Raw genomic sequence first — 26,342 nt, 5'->3', positions numbered from 1 at the left:
ATACAGTACATTACTCTGTTAAACATAAACTACTAAAAAAATAAAGGGAAAGCAGCATTTTTCTTCTGCACATAAAGTTTCAAAGCTGTATTAAGTCAATGTTCAGTTGTAAACTTTTGAAAGATAATGTCTATCAGGGATGGTCTAGACAGTATTTGGTCCGGTCATGAGGGCAGGGGACTGGACTCTATGACCTCTCGAGGTCCCTTCCAGTCCTAGAGTCTATGAATCTATGAAAATCTTTAAGAACAATCATAACATTTTGTTCAGGATTACAAACATTTCAGAGGTATGAAAAACCTCCATTCCCAAGGTGTTCGTAACTGTGAGGTTCTACTGTATATGAAACACGGATTATGCTTTCACAATACAGGGTGATATCTAAAGCTCCTGCCCCAGCAAAAACTCTTTCTTCAAAATAAATAGTTCAATTATACAGGGGTGACATCACATTGTAAACTATACTCATTAAAACAGTAAGTTCGTACTGTGTGGATATGTATATTCTTTACATATGCATAAGGCTATAGAAATATGGCAGTTCATAAGGTTTTAAATAAAATGCTCTATATAGTCTTTAGAGTTGAGTAGTTACACACTTTTATTGTTTATTCTAGGGGAACTTTCACTGACTTCCAGGGTACTTAACATTTTAAATGTAAGAGATTTCAACACACTCTCAAATAATGCATCACAAGTCTAGACAAAATAGATATGAAGTAAAGTAAACACATTTAGTGAACAATGTTAGCTTCCTATGCCAAACCACAGCAGATCAAATATTTGTTTTCCCTGTAGAAATCATAGGGTTTCCAATCCTGAGGGATCAGTGTCTTTATTTAAAAAACTAACAAGTGTTTTTACAAAATGGAATATCTGCTTGATTAGGTAATTTAGAAATGTACAGTACTTTCTTCCACTGCCAGAAATTGTGCCTTGTAGATATTCCAAGTCAAATCAACACTTTTCATGTGTATTTACTGTGTGGGAGAGAATTACGATATAACTGAGGACGGTGAATCATTTTGGCTAAGGGAGCATGCCATCGTGTCTTCTTCCCAGCTGTGAATGAGGTTATTAGGTGTGGAGACAAATTTATGCTCTCTCCTTTACTCTGTAAACAGCAAAGTGCTGTGCTTGTATCTGGTTTATTCTATGTTGAAATGGAAGGATTAGGCACGTTATCTTTCATGAGTCCTATGGGAGAACAATATGGCCATCTTTATTGCCCATTTCTTTTCTGCATAACAATAGGGGCCATCTCACTTAGTGAGAGGATTTACCCTCAGATAGGCAGCATGTACCAGAACAGTTCCTTTTGACTAAAAGGATTGGGACAAGGTTATTTATGACCATTTACAATTACGTATGTATTTGATTATGTACTCATTTACTAGTTCTCTGTGGTTCAGTAATGAGCGTAACAAACATGTAAAAATCAAAGCTTTGGCCAAACTGGATTGCAGTCAGTCAATCAGTTATCACAACCAAATTGGCAGAAGTAAAATTTTGCTCTCCCTTTACTGTTTTCTCCACAGCTCCTGATCTTTTCCCCTCTTTTGTACAAGTCTTTTTATAGCATTCAATAATTTTGTCTTTGATTTTGTATCTTATCCTAGAGAAACTAGGTGGGTGAGGTAATATCTTTTATTGGACCAACTTGTGTCGGTGAGAGAGACAAGCTTTTGAGCTTACATAGAGCTCTTCAGGTCTGGGAAATGCACTGTCACAGCTAAATACAAGGTGGAACAGATTGTTTAGTTTAAGTAGTTAATACATTTCCAGGGACTATTAAACGTGTAGTGGTCTGTTGGAGGATGGAGGAGAGGGGGAGACAAAAACCAAGTGGGGTGGGGTGGCCTGGAGAAGGGGTTAAGTGTGTTACAGATTATTGTAATAAGCCATAAACTCAGTGTGTCTATTCAGTCCATGATTTTTAATATCTAGAAAAGTTATATATTTAAGCACTCAGGCTCATCTTTTGAAGATGTTGTGCAGGTTTCCTTTGAAGACGAGGACTGAAAGGTTAGATATGGAGAGATTGCTTTTTGGGGTGGGAGGGGGGGGAGAAGCGTTCACCCACAGGGGATATAGTGTTTTAGTCTTTTATCATGTTTTCTGTCAGAGTTTATTGGACAGCCTAGTGATTGTCTCATTTCACCCACACTGTTATTATTAGGGCATTTAGTGCACTGGGTGACGTATACCGCATGTTGTGATAGGGATGTGTAGGACCCATGGATCCTGAAAGGTGTGTTGTGGGTGGCGGGGGGGGGGGAGATGTTGATCATTGTAGCAGTGGAGATATATCTGCAGGTTTTGCATCTGTTCTGGCAGGGTCTGGTGCCGCTTTGAGTTGATGTGTTTTGACCTGTCTCCACAGGTACAATGACCAGTGTCAGCTAGAGTGCTCTTGTGCCCCCTGCCCCTCCCCTCAGTGTCACCAACATTCTGAGGGCCTGAGAGTGAGGCTATATAGGGGGCAGAGGGCACTCACCACCTTAGTTTCTTCCACCAAAAAGCCAGAGACACAGAACAAGCACTCTGATAGAAAAGAGAAGGTAGATGGGAAGTGTGAATATGCAGACACATCTTGAAGAACTCCAGTTACAGGTAAATAATCTTTATTTCTTCTTTAAGTGGATCTGCATATTCCCACTTATGGGATGGACTAATAAGCAGTGCTGAAACTAATGTGGAACCCAGAACAGAATCCTAATTGAATGGAGACTGAAGCACCTAAAGACCAAAGTCCAAAGCATAGTGTTTAGTGAAAGTATGAATCAACGTCAAAGTTGTAGGTCTGCAAGTGTCAGCGAATGGCACCTGCCTAAGGAAAGAGAAGGAAGTAGCCATAGCTCTTGTGGAATGTGGTTGAATCAAAGCAAGTCATGTGTAAGTCCAGCAATAGATTAATCATCAAGAGAGAGGGTCTGAGAAGAAACCATAAAATCCATGGGACATTTAGCATAAGACACAATCCTCTAGACCATGTATAAAAACCTTTAGTTCTCACTAAACTGTATGTGAGAGGTCTTCTGGCATCCAGAATGCGTAGGACAGATATCCCCTTATTAGAGTGAAGCTAGGGAAAAAAGTGGCACCTGGTGGTGCGAGCAGCGAGCCACGCCCCCCTTGCAGGCGCCAATAATGAAATCCATTTTGATACATAAATGACAACAAGAATACTCCAGAATACAAGGAATGGAAGTAGATACAGGGGAAGCAGGTTTTCCTTTCATCCATACCGGAAATCTGGTCCACTTTAAAACGGTCAAAGCTTCTAGAGGGCTGTTTTCTTAGGGCTGGTTCACACTGGGGTGGGGGAATCGATCTAGGAAAAGCAACTTCAGCTACAAGAACAGCGTAGCTGAAGTCGACATTTCCTAGAGCGAACTAAGTTTACTTACTGCGGGTCCACGCGGCGCAGGCAAGCTCCCCCGTCGACAGCGCTTCCTCCTCTCGGCGAGCAGGAGTTCTGCAGTCGATGAGGGAGCGCTTCTGGGATTGATTTATCGCATCCAGATAAGATGCGATAAATCGATCCCAGAAGATCGATCTCTAGCCGCCGAATCGGGTGGGTAGCGTGGACCTACCCTTAGTTAGTTAGTGTAGACTGACTGCACAGATGAAGAACTTGTCTGCTCAAGAGCAGATAGAGTCAAAATCTGATCACCCATGCCGTCAGGTGAAGAGACTGAGTTTGCGTGAAAGATTTTGCCCTCCTGCTAAGACAGTAGATCTGGAGACAAAGAAAGATGCGTAAAGGCTCCATCAGATCGTTGAAGGAGAATGGTAAACCACTGGTGACATGGTCAAGTCGAGGCAATGAGAATCATCCTTGCCCTGTCCTGATGTATGTTTTTCATTACCTTCTGGAGCAATGGAAGGGGGGTAGGAGAAGGCATACATCAAACCGCTTCCCCAGTGCAGAAAGAAAGCATCCGACAGGGACAGTCCATTCCTGCCTGCTTTACAGTGGAAGAGGAAACACTTTTTGTTGGACTTTGTTGCAAACAGGTCCACATTTGATCGACCACAGCTGGAGAATATGGTCTGAACCACCTGATCCCTTAAGGACCATTTGGGGATCTGAGAGCTGTCTCTACTGAGATGATCTGTGACTACATTGTCAGATGCAGGGCCACAGTATAAATGTCATGAAGGATACACCAATCCCATAGACTTATTGCCTCTGCACACAGGAGTGCAGAGTGAGCATTCCCCTGCTTGCTGATGTAATAAATCACCAATGTATTTGAGTCGCCACCTGCACAACCTTCCCCCATAGGTGAGGGAGGAAAAACCCGAGGTCCAGAAGAACAGCTCTCAATTCCAACACACTGATGTGCAGCTTCTTTCCTGTTAAGACCAGGCCCTCGAACTGTCAAATGATTCAGATGCGTCTCTGTAATGGAGTTGACACCCGCCTCTCGTGAGTGCCCCCTTATGTTCAAGTGTGAGCCTGCTGTTTCTTAGACCTGGTCTACACTGGGCGAGTGGTGGTGAGCTAAGTCAGTCTAAGTTACGCAACTTGAGCTACGAAAATTGCGTAGCTGAAGTAGACGTACTTAGAGCTACTTACCGTGGTGTCTTTACTGCAGTAGGTCGACTGCTGCCGCTCCCCCGTCGACTCTGCCTACCCTTCTTGCTCCGGTGGAGTACTGGAGTTGACGGGAGAGCGGTCGGGGGTCGATTTATCGCGTCTTCACTAGACGCGATAAATCGACCTCCACTTGATCGATTGCTCCGGAGGTAAGTGTAGACATGCCCTTAGTTCTTGGAACGGGGTGGCACCCACCTCTTGTGAGCATCCTCCCCCCTGTCCCTCTTCCTGCCCCCTGGCCAATGGTTTCTTTGGTGGGTCTTCAGTGACTCAGCTGAAGGGCTGAGTCACACATATTGTCTGTAGGTGGAACAGAACAAAGACCTTCCAGGGTATACAATTTTTACCTTCCACCAAGACTTCCTCTCTGGAGACATTGCCCTCTATAACTGTCCAATGGGGCCCATCGAGGTACTCTCCCATAGGTACATCCTTTTCAGCAGCCCTCCCTGGGGTCAGTCTTTAACCAGACCAACAGGGCCCATTGTGGTACCCTCACTTGATCTGGCTAGGTTCTGGGTTCGGTCCTTGCTCGATCCTTGTAGCCAGCTCGAGCTCCTTCTTAGCTCTCCCGGTCTTCGGTAGCCTTCCCTGGGCTCAACCCTGCCTGCACTTCTTTCAGCCAGCCAGGAACACGGTCCTCTCTTTTCCAGCTCCAGGCAGCAACTGACTGCTCTGTCTCTGTTGCTCTTTTTTATATTGCTTTCCTGGCCTCTGATTGGCCACTCCAGCAGCCCCTCTGATTGACTGCTTCCCCCTCTAGGCTGCCTGAAGGACTTCTCCTTTGCTCTTTTCTGGGGCGGGGTGAGGCGGAGGCCTCCGGGACTAGTCCAGCCCGTCACAGTACCTCAATCCATGTTCAATGCATCCAAAGTTACCATCAGAGATGGATCTGGGGGATTGAACTGTACACCTCTGAGCATTCACTTTGACTGACCACCATTCTAGAGAGACTGATGTTCTGAGGCATGGTGATCCACCCAGGAAGCTTGTCCCAACTTAGCCTGTAGACCTGAGACATCCAGCGCTGTATAGGTCTCGTTCTTAGATGCGCAAATGGAGTCACATTAAGTAGCAGCTGCCATAGACCCTGAGACCCAAAAATAATTTTACTCCGAGTGGAACACTATTGAATTTTTAATGAATCCTGGCTCCTCTTGAGAAATCTTTGCTCTGGTAGTAAGGCTCTCTGTTCCACAGACCCCAGTATCGAGCCCACAAAGGGAATCCTTTGAGTAGTAGAATTGACTTAGGGTAATTGAGAAGGAGTTTGAGGTCCAAAAATAGACTGTCAAGGTAATATGGTGTATCAGGTCCTCATATACAGTAGCCAATTGTCCAAGTACGCGTAAACAAAAATACCACGATTCCTTAGGTGCACTACTATCACGGAAAGGCACTTTGTAAAAACTCTGAATGGTGTGGCGAGGCCAAATGGGAGCATCTTGTACTGGAAATGGTGCCAAGCCTGCATGAACTGAAGGTACTTGTGAGGATTGTGACAAACCAATATATGAAAATATGCATCCTTTAAATTAAAAGTCGTGAACCAATCCATGACCAACAGCAAAGGGATTACGGAGGCTAAAGTCAATATATGGAACATAAGCTTCCAAATGTACTTGTTCAGATCCCTTAAGTCTAGTATTGGATGAACAGCCCTCCATACTTTTTCTGTACTAGGCAGTAACGTGAGTAAAAGCCCTGGCCCACCCCTCAGGCATATGGGGACCTCATTGACTGCTATAAGAAGTAACTTGTCTACTTCTGCAAGAGGAATAGTCTCATGAATGGGATCCCTGAAGAGGGATGGGTAAGAGGAATTGGAAGGGCGGGAGGAGGGAAGGGGAAGCAACTTTTCCAAATTGTGTGGCATAGCCCCTTTCTACAATCTCTAGCATATATTGTTCTGATGTAATTTGCTGCCATGCATTGATAAAGTGGACTAGCCTGTCTCCAAAAAGGGGGGATAGATTGATCTTGATTGATTGGTTCTTGACTCTCAATTTTCTTGTCAAAATTGAGACTTCTTGTTCCACAATGAAGAAGAGGAAGCAGATTGCTTAGAGCTAGATCTCATTTTGAAATGCCTCTTTCTATGTTGATTCTGGAAGGCTGCTGGTATTGTTGACATCTCTCATTTGAAAAAAGAATGACGGAGGCTGGGCGTGGGACTCTCTTTGGTACTGGAAAGAAGGTGTAGAGGGCTTTGTCCTAACAGAGTCTATCAAACCCAAAGAGTGGGCTGTCGATCTTGCATCATTTAGTTTTTCCAGCAGTTTGTCTGTCTTTTCACTGAAAAGATCCTCCCCTTCAAAAGTAGAGATCCTCCAGGTTACTCTTAGCATCCAGAACTAGAGAGGATAAACAAAGCTATGCATGACTCCTAATGGTCACAGCAGACACCAATGCTCTGGCAGCAGAGTCCGAAGCATCAAAAGAGGCCCTGAAGGAGTGCTTAGCTACGTTTTGGCCCTCCATTAAATTGGCATTTGCCAACCTTCCGTCATCAGGTGAGTCTTGTAAAAATAATGTAATCTGTTCTCATAAGTGGAATTGGTAGCGGGCCACAACTGCTTGACAATTCACCACCCAAGTATTGAGGTATGATGTGGAGAACACCTTTCTCCCCAATAAACCAATCCTTTTCCACTCCTTGTTGGCTGAGGTGGAGTGTGGTTGTCCAGATTGTGCCCCTTAACTGGCAGCTGCCACCACCAGTAAGTTAGGGTTAGAGTGGGTTTGGAGACAGTAAAGCCCCTCAGAAGATATCTGAGGCAACTGGTCAGCTTTTCTAGAAAGCAGGTTAAGAAAAAGCAGGCATGGTCCACATAGATTTAGCCAGCTGTAGCAAAGTATCAAAATGAGTAAGGATATTCTACTCCTAGAAGTAGCTTCAAGGATACCAAACATTGGGTGAGAAATCTCTTCCACAGGCACTACAGGAAGATTTAAAGTGGACACCATATGATCCGCCAAATCATGGAACAGTTTATCATCCTCAGAAGGACAGGAAGCTGAAGCTACCCCCAAGATGTTCATTGGGTGATAAATCGGGTTCATAGTCCATTTCCAAATGCTCCAGCTCAAAGATGAGAGCTACCTTGTTGTCTTCCTTTTCAGACAGCATTTCCTGCATCACTATCTGTAATGTTGATGGATTTGGAGGAGGGCTGTTTTGTCCCTATGCCTCTTTTTCTTTGGTGCCAGGACTGATGGAACTGAAGGTTGCTGAGGGCCCTGATTTGAACACAATCAATTAATTCCATCTTCCTACATTCAGAAGTGGAAGTTGGAACCAACCCTTTGTCTTGCAAGTGTAGGAGTTCTGTCAGGGTTGGGTATCTGTGAGGCATGAGGTATGGCACTGGTGAGGGTGACCGAACTGTCTCAACCTCTCTTCTGGAACTGAGGCAGTTGTGTCTGACTGCATGGCCATGGACTTGGACGTGTGTAGCCTTGGGGGCTTGATTAAGGGAGTCACAGGAACCTGATCCAGCCCTGACCAGGGTTGCTTCTTGGAACCCTTCAGTTGCTACGACCTACTGGAAGTCCCAGGGGCCGAGACTGTTCTCTTGGACCCTGGATCTGAGGCCTGATGGGATCCAGAGCATCAAGCCTTGAAAGTTTCCTTTTGTTAGGGGTATAATGCTGCAGGAGGTGGAATCTTATGCTTCACTTAAGCAGAGGTCCTAACCACTTGTGGTTGTAAAAGTCCCAGGTCATTTTTTGCAGCATGAGGAGTGTTAAATTCCACCTGGGTAACTGTATTTACAAACAAAAAAATCCTCTGTAGTTTCAGTTTGCTATAGTATTCACCACTTTCTGTCTAAAACTGCTGGTGTGTGCTGTTAAAAGGTTGCTTGGTACCTTTTGATCATGGGCAAAGTGATCCCTGAATCTGTAATTTGTAAAGCTCATTTAGATTTGTAGAGATGAAAGGTGCTATGCACGTGCCAGTCACCTTCCCCAAGGAAGACAAAACATAATATTTTAACTGCCTATATTACTGCAACATTAAGACTGAAAATTTAGATACTTTTATGGGTGTACAGTTCCTTCATCAGTAAAAATGGAGAAACCCTGGATTCTGCAAAGGCCTTTATTTAGCAGTGTGATTAGATTTAGTAGTGAAATAGTGTGGAGTACCATCTAAAAGACAGAGCTTCCATTGCACTTATTCTCTTTGCTTTCCTATTGCAGCTTCCACAGGACTGCTTAATCAAAACCTGCTGTGGAAAAAGAATCCTGACTCTTAACTGCCTAAAATACGAGTAAAGGTGCAGTGCTGGGCAATAAGAAATGGCCTTATGTGCATCACTTTGTTTTCAGGTCTGCTCTGCAGACCTGAAAACTAATGACTATTAGTCTAACACAAAGACACCAAGTAAGACCAGGAAACATGACAGACATCACTGAATGATAGTCTGTTTCCTTATTTGGTTCAAGTTCTGCCTGATAAAAGCAGACAGGGAAGTCAAAATTGGTGGATAACATAATATCTGAAAATAAAAAAGTTCCTTAATAGTTTGTTAAAAGAGCTTATAGTTACAATATCTATTTTACATACACAAGTTTGAAATTGTTTTTCACTAGCAACTATTGATGATATTTTTTATCCCCTTTGGAGAAAACGGAAGGGGGGGAGTGGGTGTGGGTAGAGGTGAGAAATGGAGGGGAAGTAAAAAAAAATAAAATAAAAAAATGTATGACTAGAGAAACAGACATCTGAATTTCTCAGCTGATTGTTTGCTAATAATCATTTCAAAAGACATGATCTCCGAGAAAGTTAAAAGCAAGACACTATTAAAACATAATTCTAAGGATGTCTGGGCATTATAAAATTACTACCTTAAATATAGAGACACAAGGTGGGTCAGGTAATATATTTTATTGGACCAACTTCTGTTGGTGAGAGAGAAGCTTTTGAGTCACACAGAGCTCTTCTTCAGGTCTGGGAAAGGTAGGCTGAGTGTCACAATTAACTGCAATATGGAACACGTTGTTTAACATAAGCCAGTGGTTTTCAATCTTTTCCATTTGCGGATCCCAAAATTTTTTTGAATGGAGGTGCAGACCCCTTTGGAAATCTTAGGCAGTCTGCAGACCCTAAGGGGTCCATGGACCACACATTGAAAACCACTGGCATAAGCAGTTAGCACATATTCTAAGGGACCATTCAAGGTAGAGAAGTCTGTTAACACCACTGGACAGCCTAGGACAAAAAGGGAGGGAGGATTCATGGGTTACAGTCTGTTGTATTAAACCATAAACCCAGTGTCTCTGTTCAGTCTGTGATTTTTAGTGTTTAGCAGAGGTAAGAAATTTAAGTTCCTTGGTTTGTCTTTTGAAAGTATTATGCAGGTTTCCTTTGAAGATGAGGACAGATAGGTCAGATATAGAGTGATCACTTGTGAAAAGTGTTTGCTACAGGTGATAGGGTGTTTCTGTCTTTTATCAATTTCCTGCGTGAGCTTATTCAAAGGTGTAGTGATTTTCTGGTTTCACCCACATAGTTGTCATTGGGGCATTTAGTGCACTAGATAAGGTATTCCAAATGTTGTGATAGGTATAATGTAGGATCCATGGATCTTGAAAGGAGTATTGGGGGGGGGGTGTTGTTCATCTGTCTGCAGGTTTTACATCTGTTGTTCTGGCAAGGTCTGGTGCCGCTTTGAGTTGGTGCGTCTTGGGGGAGCTTGCTTCTGATGATGAGCTTGGAGAGGTTGGGGGGATTCCCCTCAGAGCATATTATGTGGTGTCTGAGTGCCTGGCTGCAGATAACAGATTTCTTGGTGTGGTTGGCGTGGTTACTGGATCAATGAAGGTAGGTGTGGTGATCTGTGGGTGCCTTATAGATGATTGTCTGTAGGATTCCATTGTTGAAGCGGATTGTGATGTCCAGGAAACTGATGTTAGTGTAGGAGTGTTCCAGAGAGAGTTTAATGGTGAGGTGGTAATTGCTGAAGATGTGGTTGGCAGGAAATCTATGAGGGAGTTTAAGCCATGAAATATCATTCATGTATCTCAGCTTTATCATTGGCTGTGTGGTGCATTTGTCCAGAAATTCTTCAAGGTGGCCCATGAAGAAGTTGGCATATTGAGGAGTCATCCTAGTTCCCACGGTTTGGACAAAATGTTTGCTGTTGAATGTAAAATTGTTATGGGTGAGGATATAATTGATGAGTTTGGCAATGAGCTTGGGGTGAATATCTGAGGGTTGTCCATTGTCTTGTAAATATTTGAGGCAGGCAGTTATACTGTCATTTTGAGGGATGTTGGTGTTTAGGGAATGAACGTCTGTGGTGGTGAAGCAGGCTGTTAATGTCGCAGAGTTTGTGGAGGAAGTCAGTTGTGTCCAGAGGAAGCTGGTCTTTTTGGTGGTGAGTGGTCTTAGGATGGTTTCTATGAGTCCAGGTATTCCTTCAGTAGGAGTGCCGTGGCCATTTAGCTGTGATGCTCAGAGTATCTTTCCCAGATCTGAAGATGAGCTCTATGTGGCTTGAAAGCGTCTCTCTCACCAACAGAAGTTGGTCCAATAAAAGCTATTACCCTCACCCACCTTGTCTCTCTAAAATCCTGGGACTGACATGACTACAAATACAGTAAGTTATTTTACAGATTAAAAAGGCTCAATCGTTACTCTGTGAAGAAAATCTTTCGCAAGGATGCAATCCTTAAAGTACTAGCTTTCTTTTATCAGAAAAGAAGAAATTGGCTAGGGCTATACTATCTGAGCTCCTTAGATATTAATGTACTTCCTTCCTAATGTGAACTAAAAAAAAACCCTCAAAACTTTTAAATAAACTGTTTTTGAAAGATGATCATACTGAGAAACTGAACTTTGTTTCTGCCAGTGACCTTTGAAAAAAGTCCATGAGGTAGTTTTCAAACAGATTAAATGTGGTGATTTCATTTTTAAGGAATTTACAGTATAGAATAAAAGTTCTCACTACCACTTCATGATCCTCCGTATAAATCATAACAATGTCACACAGGAAACTCTTCACATTTCATTAAAAAAACCCAAAACGGTTACTTAGTATTACATTAATAGCACAAAATTAACCTGAAATGTTTCTTTTTGAATAACTTCATAATTAAGTTGCGTCTGATGAAGTGGGCATTCACCCACGAAAGCTTATGCTCCCAATACTTCTGTTAGTCTTAAAGGTGCCACAGACCCTCTGTTGCTTCATAATTAAAGCTTATTCAACTAAGTTCCAAAGATTTGTTTCAGAAACTGCTTTTACTTTTACAGGACTATCAGATACCGTACATAGGAGACAGGCTTAAACTTGCATAATGACCACAAATAGCAGTGCAATAGAAGCTAAACAGAATCACATCTGGGGGACATATTAGGATGCATACAACAACAACAAAAAATGGGCAGAATATAAGACTATGGAATCCAAAAATCAGGAAATATTTTCATTATGTCACAATCTTTAATCTTATTCCAATTCCTTCTCCATTGTAACCCATTACAATGCATAATAGCTATCTTGGTGAATGAGCTCAACAAACCTTGGATTTGAAAAGTCTCAGTCCTTAAAGAAGAAATGTTTTGGTAGCATTATTAAAAAAAGAGGTATCAATGCATTCCAGATACTGGAGGTGGTGTTCTGCCAGAATAAATAGGGTAAGAATAAAATAATACAGAGTACAATAAAAATCTGCTCAATTTTTTATTCTGGCAAGAAAAAAAAAGGAATAATTTTGAACATGTGCTATAAAGACTAAATAAGAGTGGTGACAAAGATATTCAACATTGCAGGAGGCAGGAACAAATGAGGACAGGCAGCAATTTTGTGCACACTATGGCCAAGAGTCTGAAATGTTTATTGAATTAACAAAATGACACCCAGGAACAACATGTCCTGACAATGGTTTTAACAAAAGTGAAGGACAAGGGAAAGGAACAGCAGTCCGGAGCCATCACTGGCTTTCCTTCATTTTGGTTTTATAATACTGAGCAACCCAACTGTTCAAAGGTCAAATAGATCTACCAAGTTTCATAGTGTTGGGCAAGCTACCGCACTGGGAAACCACTGAACATTGCACTAAATTTTGGCATTCCAGCAAATCCAATCTCTAACAATGAAACACACCTTCCTGATGTCAATCCTTCTCCCACATATCTCCATTCAAGCAGCTAATCTAACCCTTGCTGCCAGGATGCAGAAGCAAAATTTGTGGTCACGTGAAACAAAAAGAAATAAAGACTGAACCTGATTGTGACCCATATAAATTCCTAGAGTCCATGTCAATGAAACAGCCTGTACCTTGGCATGAATAGTCCAAAATGAATGGAAGTGAGAAATTATCTGAGATGCAGCAACAAAGAAGCACCATACACATACAAAAAAAAAGGGGGAACGGGCCTGCAATATACATATCTTTTGCCATGATATAAAAAATAAGGGTGGGTAGGTGGGTGCTGCTGTGTGTGCTGGAGTAGGAAGGTTATGTGTCTGACCCCAGCCTTGGATGGTGACAGCCAATCCTAACACATGACACAGACAGCATTACTGACCAACTGCAGCCCTTCTAACAAGGGATGCCTGCCATTGGCCGACAAGAGTTCTGATGCTACCCGGGGGGAGTTCAAACAGGTTTTCAGATCCTTTCCCAGCAAATTGGTGCTAACCAGTGTATTCAGAACTCTTTGACATACTTGAGTTTCAGCTTGGTTCTCAACCCGTAGCCCAAATCAGCACGCAGCTGTGGCCCATGTGACATTCTCAGGGTCATACAGGTAGTATTGGATGCGGCCCACAATGGTAAATAGGTTGAAAACCACTGATAGAGCATGAAAAACCAACTGAAACTCTAGTCAAGCAGTGAGATGACATCCAAAATCAAATTTTGCAGTTTAATTTTTATTAGAACAACAGTATATGGCTCTCAGTTGGAAGTGTATCAATGCCCAAACTTGAGTATTCTTTGAAGAGAGATATAAAATAATACAAAAAAAATGTTGTGCATAATTACTGTGCTTTTACTTTGTTCTGATATATTCCACATTAATTTGCATGGTTTACCATTGAAATGAAATGATTTTTAAAGTTTAGTTAATATAATAATTATGATTAACATTTGTTTCAGGTCTGACACCTGCCTCTATGGCCCTCTGTTAATTGTTGTGATTTTGCCATTACATTTTTTTTTGTTTTGTTTTTGTTTTTGAAAAATTGAAAAAGATTTTTCTCTCTTCTTCTGTGAAAAAAAAAAAAACACTCACCCAAAGTACATGGGAAATTGCTTGACATATTATACAGGGAAAACCGTACTGCCAAATGCACAAAGTAAAACTGAAAAATCCAGAAAAATATCTCCCTGCAAACTCCAAGATCTCCTATTTACCTACATCTTACGTTAAAAAGAACAAGTGAGATTTTAAAAATCAACAGCATCCCTGTAAGTTGATAGATAAACTATTCTCAGGGATCATTTCATCCACCACAGAAATGTAGCTACTTCTGGAATGAAATGAATCAACTGTAATGTACAGATGTTTAGGAGAGGAAGTTATTTTTAAACACAGAAATGGACTTCTAGACATCTCTCCTTTTGTTCATGACTCCACACACCATTACTGGAACTGCTTTCATAGAAAATCAGTGTACTTATTCTCATTTCAATTTTGCAGCTGGAAATAAGGGGGTGCCTACATCATGGACTCCTAGCAAGGGCTACACTTTAGGAACTGTTGAACTACAGGACTTATTCAATCTGGACTCACAAGGAATGTACTACCTAATGAATCACCAAAGCAGAATCTAGACTTTTACTGGAGGTCTTCATCCAAGAACTGATCAGGCCCATCCCTGATATTCTGACAGCATTATAGCAAAAAGTTTTAGTGTACAAAATATTTCTATATCTCCACAGAATTAAAATTTCTGATATAGTAATAATATTACTCATTTAAAACTGCATTAAATCCACTATTGTAGAAATGAAAATAAGAAAAACCTAGAGACACCTCTATGAAGTCCAGAAAGCTCTATATTAAGAATTACTGTATTAACTACAGGCAAGTTGGAAGAAGAGCACTGTTCGTATCTATACAGGACCTAACAGTGAGAAATCTAGCAAACTCCCCAAACACCGGAAACTTTATCCTTTTTGTATTCTTATACTAATTGCTCTAGTATTGCATAGCATAACCATTTCAAAAGATGCCCTATTCCTAGAGCAACTAATAGCTGTTGAATTTTTGTTGAAGAGGCAAATCATACAACAAATTAAGTATGATTTCTATTAATTTTTACAAGACCTTTGTAAGACCTGTGGATTGCACTCTCTTGATTTTTGGAGTATAGCTCTATATTCAATTTTTAAATGCAAATGTTATCGTCATTCTCCACGTTTCTATCCCATGAATAGAAAAAATATGAGAACTCTCAGGTGACCAAATACATCCCACTTCTTCCCATGGCTGTTAGCCAGACTTTACAGTGTACAATGGATAAAGTGGCTGTCTTATATTTCACAGCTATTGAGTTCAAATTTCGGTGGTGTTATACTTTCATTAAAAAAATCTTATCTTTTATTCTTTTGGTGTCAAGTGGATTACTACAGTTTAAACAGTTCTTTCTTTCATCCCTAAATACATTGTATTTAATGGAAATATTTAAACAACTCTTTGCTGAAGAAACACTTAGTACTAGTCTATTTTAATGAAGAAACCAAGGACATGGATTGAAAAGAGAATGCTCTTAGTATCTCTTAAAAGTATCATTTTTAAAAGACTTTTGTTGTATGTTTTGAAAAAAAATACAGGACCCTTCTAGTGAAGAAGATAATACCTCTGAATTCCCACTGGGCATTAATTTAACATCATGTAGCCCACTGTATGAAATGTCTTCCTTACTCACAGAAGTAAGGAGCTCATAGCCTTTGGGTTCTATTTATTAAATCTTCTCTTCATTTCCCCCCCAAAAGACAGACCAAAATCTCATCCAAAAGGATAAATTAGAAAAAGTCCAGCTAGTGTGCATAAAAGTGAGATATTTAAAAAATAATTCCTTTAGAAAAGGATTGCCTAGAAGTTTAAATGGTCTTGTTTAACAAAATACAATTAGGAATAATATGACTCCCCCCTCTTAAGTTTACAACTCCCATTCTAGGCTTATAAACCCTACAAGTGTCTTACTTTGTCATTTAAAAGAGTAATGCTTTTCCAATATGGCTGATTTTAACAATATAAGTTACACTGAACATTTGGTAAAGGGATGTGCATGTCTGTGTGGCTTTGATTTTGTCTGAACTTTTTACCATGGGTTCTAAAGGCCAAGTCCTCAGCTGGTGTAAATCAATGTAGTTCAGTTTAAGTTACTGGAGCAATGATGATCTGTCCCAGAGTACACACATCACATATCGTATCTAGCTTTAATTTTATTTGTTTCTGGCTGCGCAGCAGGAACCTCACTCCTACTTTTAAATGGAGAAATCAGGGGGGTTATTTTGGGTGTTATTTGGCTACTGATCTATTTAAGAGTGATTGTTATATCAATAACTAAAAAACACAAAACACAATCATCTTAAACTACACAAATCACCTCTGTTCTGACATCTTCCCCATCTCTTTGGAATATTCAAGGGTCACCATTTTCTTCAGCTTTCCTCTCCCTTGCAGAATGCTCTATTCCAGCACTCCTTGTCATGTATCCTTGAAGAGTCTCTACTGCATTATTTATCACTGAACCATTAGCGCAGAGGCATTAACCTGTGGTTTTGGGGTGACTTATGGCCCTTGACTCTCTAACCATATTTGATTTTTAATTAAATATGTTTCCTGAGTCTTCCCCTGTGATTTTTAAACATAAGTGTTTGAGTTAGTCCTGTCACTCAAGGGAAAAGGGAAAAGCACCGCCTCCTCATAAACCTGCCATCACTTCCTCTGCATCTCACGAGGAATTCTGAGCAGCTACTGTCCCTTCCCTGTTGCAGCTGCTCAGCAGTCCTGATGTCTGCCTGCCGCATTGCAGGGGACAGAGAAAGAGTATCTCTGGCTGTTACATCTGCAGTGCTGTGGCAGCCTCTGGTACAGTAGGATAGGCGCTTGGCTCGCTTTGCCTAAGCCTATAGGAGTTGCTATCAAGGGATAGCTTCCCTCCTCATTAAAGCCATCTAAGGCAGCCCAGGATTTCAATCGCACTGTGAAGAGAATACATACCTGCAGGTGTGATCATCACTCACACTTGCAATATCCTGACCGTCTTTAGGGGCAAACACCAGATCATTAATGTAATCTGAGTGGCCATCAAAGATCTGTTAATCAGAACAAAGAAATATTTTCATACTGAGGTCATAAAAATAATAATTCTGATAAACAGCAATATTTGAGCATTCCAGTAGCTTCTACAATGTGTTTGAGAATTGCTACAGGAAAAGCATATACATTTAAAATGAAGTTGGGGTTCTACAGTTAGGAATACAAACTTATCCCATTATTACTTATTTGTATTACCATAGTGCCTACAAACTGCAGTCACAGTCCAGAACCCCATTGTGCTAGGTGCTCTACAAACAGAACAGAAAGATAATGTCTGCCCCCAAAGGGTTTACAGTCTAACTTTAAGACAAGATACAACACATGTACACAGATGGGGGAGAACAAGGAAAAGAGACAGTATTGGTCAGTGTGGTAGACAGTGGTCTTACACACAGTAGTCTAACTGTTCTAAGTTATCTTTATGGACATCACTGCAAATGAGTTTTAAGGAGGAGCATGAAGGAGGATAATGAAGTAGCTTAACAGATGTTTACAGGGTGCTCCTACCAAGTGTTTGGGGCAGCAGGAGAGAAAGCCCAATGGTGCTTGTTTGAAAATTTAAAAGTGTCTGCTTTCAGTTCTTTGCTGATAATTAGATCAAACCAGGTTTTCCTCTAAGACAGTAATGTCAGACTATAGTCTATGAAATCCTTCCAAAAGTGCCAAATGAAAATGAGCTTTACTATTAAAAAACAAAAATGGCTTAGTGGTTACAGCCAGACTAATCATATTCTTTAACTGCTTTTGCATGTTTTGTGTATCTCTACAAAGTCCCTTATTGTGTAAAATGTGTGCTATGTTGAATCAAAGTCCTCCATACATCCACTGTAATTTTGACACCCAGCTATAGGCAACAGGTAGTTTTCAGTCAAATGTCATTAGGAAACTGGGGTATCAAGTTAAAAAAAAAAAAAATCAGCCAAACATGAGGCTGGTCTGATCCTGGATGCTCAACAAGTTCTGAGCATCTATAACATGTTTTAGGACTGTGTTGTATATTACAGAAGCTCTCGCCTTTAAAAAATTTTTTTTTCAGAGCAAACAGATAAGATTCCCTTGGATGGCATTGTCAGCAACTTTGACACAATGCTCCATATTATTCTTTGCTTACCGAGGAGGAGCAACTGGTTGGGTGGCTTAGGAGGGTGGATCAAGAATGGCACAACAGTAAAGACAGTGATACCTGCAGCCTCTCCTCCTTTTAGGAAAGTGCTGTATCTAGGGGCAGGAGTGTATACACATGCTACAGCACCGCTGGGTGATGCATGCAACTTCATGTGCACATGTGTTTACATTCCAAACACACATACTCATTTTGGTTCTTTACTGATTGAATTATGGCTTTTTTCCATTGTCCGTTTAAACACACAGAAGAAATCAATCATCATACGTAAGGCAGATGAGCTGAAACCTGATTAAGGTACAATACAATAAGTAAAAATGAAAGAATTTATAAAGCAAAAATGCATAATATATTGTATAAAAAATATAAAAATGACAGGTTAATACACCACAAATGAAAATGCTGATGAGAAAAAAATAAATGTGGTTCTCAGCAGTGTCGATTTTCCTAGCAAATTCTTCTTGAATTTCAATTGAACATTTGTATGTGCTAATTAGTACACAGTCAATTACACAATAAGTGTAGGAACTAGAATGCTATTATGGATCAAGATGTAAGGTAGAATTTTCAGAAACCCAAAATGCTCACTTTTGAAAAGGGATTTTGGAGCCTAAGTCACTTAGGTATTACAAAAAATGACTGTAGATAAAATTTTCACAAGACAAGTTTCTAAAGCAGATATATGAGTTCTCCACTGCAGCAGGTGGCGGCACTGCCTTCAGAGCTGGGTGGCTAGAGAGCAGCAGCTGCCGGCCAAGTGCCCAGCTCTTAAGGCAGCACCGCCACCAGCAGCAGTGCAGAAGTAATGATGGCAATACTACACCATGCCACACTTCCTTCCTTCAGAGCTGGGTGCCAGGCCAGCAACCGCCGCTCTCCAGCCCACCCAGCTCTGAAGGCGAGAGCGGCTTCTCACATCCCCCCCAACCACGGGAATACATTCCGCACTATCCAGTTTGAGAACCTCTGCCTTAAATAAATGGAATAAAAGACTAATGCATTTATAAACATTCTTTGAAATATGTGTTTGTTTTCATATGGCTTCACAAAAAAGCAATTGCTGGTCTAAGGAAGTATTTCTCAGAATTGTCTACAATTATGGTATATGTGACTGCACTGATTTCAGTATTAAGGCTTTCAATTATGATGATTATAGAAGGAGAATCTTAAAAGTTACAATGAAAACAGAAATTAATGATGATTTCCCAACCATTTAAAAACAAACATTTATGCTGTATCCCTAATTTATACTCACTCGCTCTTTCCTTTATAGAACATTCCTAAAGAAAGCCTAGATATTAAAAACATTAGTATGAACTTTTGCCCCCAGCTTTCAGTATGTAATAGAATCTTTTCACTTCCCCACTTCAAGCTCACATGTTGACAATCTGTCCTTGCCTCATTTTAGTCCAAGCATAAATAATACTTGCTGTTCTAGAATTCTGTTAAATTCAGTTATGCAGTCATTTTTCTTTTCTATTAAGAAGTACAGAACAGGAATAAATTGCAATTACCTGCTGCATGCAGACATTTCCTTCTTTAATGTATTGATTAAATGTTTCCAGGTATTAGGATACATTCAATGTTGCGGATCATAATAGTAGATATTTCTTTTACAGTACAAATACAGTTAGCTAGCTTTTAATACAACATATAGGTTAGGGGACAAAATAAACAGACTAAATTCTACTAGAGGCTAAAAAGATAGAAAAATAAATTCTAATAATGTGTATTTTACCTTATATTCATGCTTATCCTGGAGATCTGAAGTGAATAGTCTTAACTTCCTATCAGCAGCTGCAGTACAAAATCTAGAATAATCAGAGGGGGGGGAGGGGCAGAAAAAGCCCTTCAATCATTTCTCACTTGCAAAATTTCCATCCCAACTTAAGTTAAAGATTCACTTCATTTTTCAGAAGGAAATTCAGATTATGCTTTTGAAAATGAAAATGCTTCTAAATATTATAATTCTCTTTTGGCCCTAACAGTCTTTACAGTATTAATTTGAATGCAGTGTATTGTAGCTGCATGTCAGGTGGCAGGGTTACTTTATATTGAAAGAAAACTATCCCTTTTGCCCAACCAAATAAGTCACATAATGAATCGTGAAATCTTTGAAAACAGTAAATTATAATTAGCATTTGCACTTATTGTTATCAGTGGTGGTCAAATGGCTAGAGAAGTTAAAACATTTATAATAGCAATTGAAGGAGATCCTAATGTAAGTTCATAAAGCAATTTCTAGCATGCTTTAGTAGCGGTTTAAAACAGAACAATGGTATTAACACTAAACATTTTATTTTAACAAACATCAGATTTGGCATTTATACACCATGTTTGAAACACTGCTTGAACATTAAAAGTACTTCTAATTGATAAACAGGTACTACTATTTAAGGGTCAGCAGTTTGTTCAGACTTAATAAAAGCATAAAACCAGGTTTTAATGCTCTTTTACTGTAGTCCCACAGTTCTGTGGTTTCACAAATAACATCTGAATCTTGCGTGACATTGGCTTGTACCAGAGAGAGCATTTCATCCAGTCCTAATGCAGACTTGATTGTTGTAGAATAGGGCATTACAAAGAGTCCCTAGCAGTGTTCTTTCTAGACAGACTACAGAGAAGGTTAATTACATTTTATTTACACCCACTTTCATCTTAATTATTTTGACTAATTCACAACTGAATTGTTCTTTGAAAAAAGTAAAAATTAACTAAAGCCAAAGGGTGAAATTCTGACCCCACTGCAGTCAACGGGAGTTTTGCCATGGATTCCAATGGGGCTAGGATTTCATTCAATGAGTCTAACTTCACTTTTGCATAAGGAATAAAAGGTGGACAGACAAAAGAAAAGTTGTTTCTGTATGTAAACGTTTTTAAAATACCTTATCTGGGGAGGTAAAGCATCCAGTCTGGTTTCTGGACTCCATGCTATGGCATCGACTCTGATCCCATGATGAAACGTTCTTAGTGTCTCATACTGTATTCCTTCCACTTCTGCATCCTCCTCCTAAATATATAAAACATTGTAATAAACAGAGAAAATGTTATGCTATAATTGATCCTCCAAACAAGTCCTTCAATTCTAGATTAGTGTGAATTAAGTCTTGTGGTGACCAAAAACTACTATTGGATTGCTTTTCTATAATGTAAGCTCCTCATGGCAGAGACCATGTCTTTCGATATGCTTGTACAGTGACAAAATCATACCTTGAGTGATTTTACAATATAAACAACAATAACAATATTCAGTAACTTGTGATACATAAGTGAGTGGTTGGTCTCCATCCAGTTTCTAGTGAACAAGTAAGCATATCACAAAGCCAGCACTGCAATTCACATCTTTGTTAGCAGTCTCAGCAGAAAGCTAAAAACTCTGAATGGGCAAAAAGATTGAGACTGTAACTCTCAGAGATAGGAACTTCATAGACTTCAGGTACATTATCTGAAGGATATGGAAAAGTTTGTACTGCATCTGATCTTTGAGTACACATAGGATATTATTTTCAAGTGTTGTCCATTTAGGACCTTTGACAAGAGCTGAGAAAGAAGTCAAAGCACCATAAGGTTAATACTATGTAGTGGGTTTTCCAAGCTAACTAGTTTCCAAGTTAATTATTGAACGTTGTTAAATGTGTGGAGAACTGCTATCATACAGCAGATAAATTAAAGATAAATCCTGAACTATGTAGTAAAGAGTATCTAAGTTAAAAATGTACTGCTGTACTATTTCAGCTACTGGCAGAAAAAGAAAAAAAATCCTATGAATATATTGTTGTTATTGCTTATGCATTAGAGGGTCTAACAACATTTCCAATGTTTTATCACACACAGCCAAGTGTAAAGATTTTAGAAATTTGATTCAAAGATAAAAAGCTCCCCCATAGGTTTTCAAGCACATAAACCAAAAAGAAACCCAACACTATAAGATACTGTATGCCCCTTTTAAAAACAATTTGTATTACTTATTGTTCTGTGAGCCCATAATTATATAAATATCTTAAAGTTTTACCCAGCTATTTGCCAACAGTAACTATGCAGAGATGTTCAGAGTGAGGATAGTCAAATAAAACTGTTTCTACTTGTAAAATTCTGTATGTCAATGCAGATAAAGCAGGTAAAGAATTTTAAACATGTGAGTGCCATTCATTTGATAAATTTTATGGCGTTTTGCCACATGTTTGCTAGGAATTCTTCAAAAATGTTCGCTCTTATCTGAGACCCTTTTAAAAGTAATCACTAGTTTATGACTTTTTTTTTTATCACTGAGTCAGTTGTCATGAAAAAAGACACCTTAAGAACTATATACCACTTATCACAAAGTTAGGTCCTCATTTCAGCCCTTTCTTAAAAAGATAGATCGAACAAGAGAAAAATCACAAATGCAAAATTTGTACCACACAGGACAACAGCTGACGCTTTTCTTCAAAACATTATTTTCTGAAATATTGCAGCATTTTAATATAACTCATTTAGAAGCAAAAATAATTTAATTCATCTCTGGCATTTTGGGAGCTAGCCAGAAACTTAACATGGACATAAATCATTAATAATAGGTACCCAAAATACAGATCAGGGCTCAGATTGGTGTTAAAGAAAAAGTTGAATAGAATGTGATAAAACATAGCACTTTGTAAATGCACAGCAGATACCCAATTACACAAAGAATAGTGTGAACTCAAAATTGCATAACTTTCCAGGTAGTAGTTAGAATCTTCAAAGAGATGCTGCAACAAAAATTACTTTCCAAGGAAAGAATAATTGTTTCAGTGTAAATTTTATTCACTGTGAACTATGACATTATGAACCTTTGTAGTAGCAGAATGAAAACCTCACAGAGAACTATCTATAATTTCAGTTGCCATGTGTTTCTGTGTGAAGCAGAGCTATTTGGCGAATATATATTAGACCCATTATAAATAGAGTAAAAGTGTTTTTGTTCCAACATACTATTTTATCAGTGCCCTTTAATTCATCTTTATTAAATATCGGAAACTAAAGAAATCTTTGATAAAAACATATACTAACCTGAAATCTGCAAGTCCCAATAACTACATAATTATTGCCACCATATGCAATTAGGGAACCTACATCTCCACTATCAAATGGATTGAATTCCACCACATGCACATAATCCTCACAATCCACAGTGTAGGTAGCATTTCGAGAAGAGTCTTGCTTCATCTTCAATGGTAAAAATCAAGTTAGCACAGACGTAACTTCTTCTGTAGGGCATGGAGCTAGATATCAAAATAAATATATACGTTTTAGAGAACTTGCTGCCACAGTAGTGTATCAAAATACAACATTAGTTTATCAGCAGACACAACAACAAGACAGATGAGATTGTCTTTAGAATCTATATTTTAAAAGTCAGAATGCAGTTCTACTCTTGAAATTATTATCTAAGATGACAACTTCCTGAAGTGAATTCTTTTCTGGCTTGTACATCATTGAGAGAATTGTTCATTCCCAACTGTAGGGCCACCTTTGCAACCCCATGGTCTTGTAATTCTGATCTAATTTATACTTATGTAACCCTTTTAAAGGCAATAGGTTTGCAAATCTATAACTGAAGATAGAATGCAAACACAGTTGGGGTTGACTAGATGTAAATGAGGGCACTTGGCCTGCAGAATCTTTATTATTGACAATGATGATAAACAGCTAGAATTTCAGTTCCCAGGCTGCCTTTGCAGTGTTGGTAGTTTGAAGGTTCCAGTATTAATTTTTTAAATTTATAAACTGGGCAAACTTGATGTGAAAATCACTGGCACACATGAGCAACTCAGACTTACTTTCATTTGGTGTTGGCAATAATGACTGTAGTATCATTTTAAACATAACACTCATTTTTGGTTTGTTTAATATTACTTTTAGGGCTGTCAAGCGATTAAAAAATTAATCGCAATTAATTGCGCAATTTAAAAAATTGTGATCAATCACACTATTAAACAATAATAGAATACAATTTATTTAAATATTTTTGGATGTTTTCTACCTTTTCAAATATACTGATTTCAATTACAACACAGAATACAGAGTGTACAGTGCTCACTTAATATAGTTATTTTTGATTACAAATATTTGCACTGTAAAAAAAACAAAAGAAATAGTATTTTTCAATTCACCTAATATGAGACAAAGAAGTTGGTTTACATTTGCAGGGGGTAATGCTACCTGCTTCTTGTTCACCTGAAAGTGATAACAGGTGTTCTCATGGCACTGTTGTAGCCGGCATCACAAGATATTTACGTGCTAGATGCGCTAAATATTCACATGTCCCTTCATGCTTCAACCATCATTTCAGAAGACATGCATCCATGCTGATGATGGGTTCTGCTCTATAACAATACAAAGCAGTGCGGACCGACGCATTTTCATTATCTGAGTCAGATGCCATCCGCAGAAGGTTGATTTTCCTTTTTGGTGGTCCAGGTTCTGTAGTTTCTGCATCCGAGCGGTTGCTCTTTTAAGATTTCTGAAAGCAAGCTCCACACCTCGTCCCTCTCAGATTTTGGATGGCACTTCAGATTCTTAAACCTTGGGTCAAGTGCTGTATCTATCTTTAGAAATCTCACATTGGTACCTTCTTTGTGTTTTGTCCAATTTGCAGTGAAAGCGTTCTTAAAATGAACATGCGCTGGTTCATCATCCAAGACAGCTATAACAGGAAATATATGGTACAATGCGGGTGAAACAGAGCAGGGGACATTAAATTTCTGACTGAATGAATTGTATTAACACTTATTTTGTTTAAGTGAGTGTCATCAGCATGGAAGCATGTCCTCTGGAATGGTGGCCGAAGATGAAGGGGCATACGAATGTTTAGCATATCTGGCACATAAATACCTTGCAATGCCGGCTACAAAAGTGCCATGCAAATGCCAGTTCTCACTTTCTGGTGACATTGTAAATAAGAAGAGGACAGCATTCTCTCCCTTAAATGTAAACAAACTTGTTTGTTTTAGTGATTGGCTGAACAAGAAGGACTGAGCGGACTTGTAGGCTCTGAAATTTTACATTGTTTAGTTTTTGAGTGCAGTCACACACACACACACAAAAAATCTACATTTATAAGTTGCACTTTCACGACAAAGAGATTGCACGACAGTACTTGTATGAGGTGAATTGAAAAATACTATTTCTTTTGTTTATCATTTTTACAGTGCAAATATCTGTAAGCAAAAATAATATACACTCTGATTTCAATTACAACACAGAATACACTAAATATGAAAATGTAGAAAAACATCCAAAATATGTAATACATTTCAATTGGTATTCTATTAACATTGCAATTAAAACTGCAATTAAATTTTTTAATCGCAATTAATTTTTTTGAGTCGATTGCATGAGTTAACTGCGATTAATCGACAGCCCTAATTACTTTTGAAAATATATAGTCATTTTTTCTGGAGTCACTTTTCAGAATGGAACCAAGTTTTAACACTTTCTCCACCTCCACCCTTCAATAAGTCATCAATCAATAAAGATACTCCCTAAATATAAAGCTCTAAAACCAGATGAAACCAAAATTTCCACTGAATTTTTTGTGCCTGACTAATTCAGATCCGCTGTAGAACTGGTGGTTGCAGGGAGCTCACGACAGTTTTCTTTATTCAGTCCACTGGCATTCGACAGTTAATGCTGATGTGGAAGAATCCTCATATCTCCAACATATTCAGATCCCTAAGCAAAGCACGTGCATGGATGTTAGCTATCTCAGGGAGCTTTTCACAGGAGTAAAGAACAAAATCTTCCCTGACCCACTCTTGTGTAGCCCACTGTGCAGAGGAGGACTACTACATTTTAGTGGTGCTGCTTACGTGTGGTGTTACAAGCATGTCTGGATTAAAGATACACCTCTACCCCGATATAACGCTGTCTTTGGGAGCCAAAAAAATCTTACCGCGTTATAGGTGAAACCACATTATATCGAACTTGCTTTGATCCGCCTGAGTGCGCAGCACAGCCCCGCCTCCCCCCCCCCGGAGCACTGCTTTACCGCGTTATATCAAAATTCGTGTTATATCGGGTAGAGGCGTACTGTAGAAATGCAAAATAAATGTCAGAAAACAGAATTGTAATTCCTGTTCTACACTATGAAGGGAGTTTGATGCAAGTTGCCTTGCATCAATGTATTTGTACGTGTGTCTTGTGGACGTAACCACCTTGTTATATCGATACAGATACTGAGTCATAGTTGGCCTGTTGACCTCCCCTTCACTATCCCCCTGGAAAAAGGCAAATGTTGAGGCCTATGCTTCTCACGGCTCCTTAGATTCTTCTTCTTATACTGAAAAGCATGATTGATGACATCATAT

General features: G+C 39.4%; 1 protein-coding gene across 3 annotated transcripts in view; it reads right to left on the bottom strand.

Moving 5' to 3' along the window:
* The window catches only part of NUP37 (nucleoporin 37), a 42,945-nt gene that overhangs the window by 15,614 nt on the left and 989 nt on the right, over nt 1-26,342 (bottom strand). For 2 of the 3 annotated variants that reach the window (XM_008171788.4, XM_008171789.4), the window contains exons 2-5: nt 23,044-23,255; nt 20,901-21,025; nt 19,754-19,826; nt 16,794-16,888 (exon numbers count right to left, since the gene is read on the bottom strand). In XM_008171788.4, the coding sequence (XP_008170010.2) occupies nt 16,794-16,888; nt 19,754-19,826; nt 20,901-21,025; nt 23,044-23,199 (449 nt within the window). In that variant the 5' untranslated portion in view covers nt 23,200-23,255. Of the gene's footprint in view, nt 1-16,793; nt 16,889-19,753; nt 19,827-20,900; nt 21,026-23,043; nt 23,256-25,927; nt 26,065-26,342 lie in introns of all 3 variants that reach the window. The other variant, XM_065565423.1, reaches the window with a different exon arrangement.

The sequence above is a fragment of the Chrysemys picta genome, chromosome 1, assembly GCF_011386835.1.
Source record: "Chrysemys picta bellii isolate R12L10 chromosome 1, ASM1138683v2, whole genome shotgun sequence".
Taxonomy (NCBI): domain Eukaryota; kingdom Metazoa; phylum Chordata; order Testudines; family Emydidae; genus Chrysemys; species Chrysemys picta.
The sequence above is the reverse complement of the archived record's forward strand: the minus strand, read 5'-3'. Positions and strand labels throughout refer to the sequence as shown.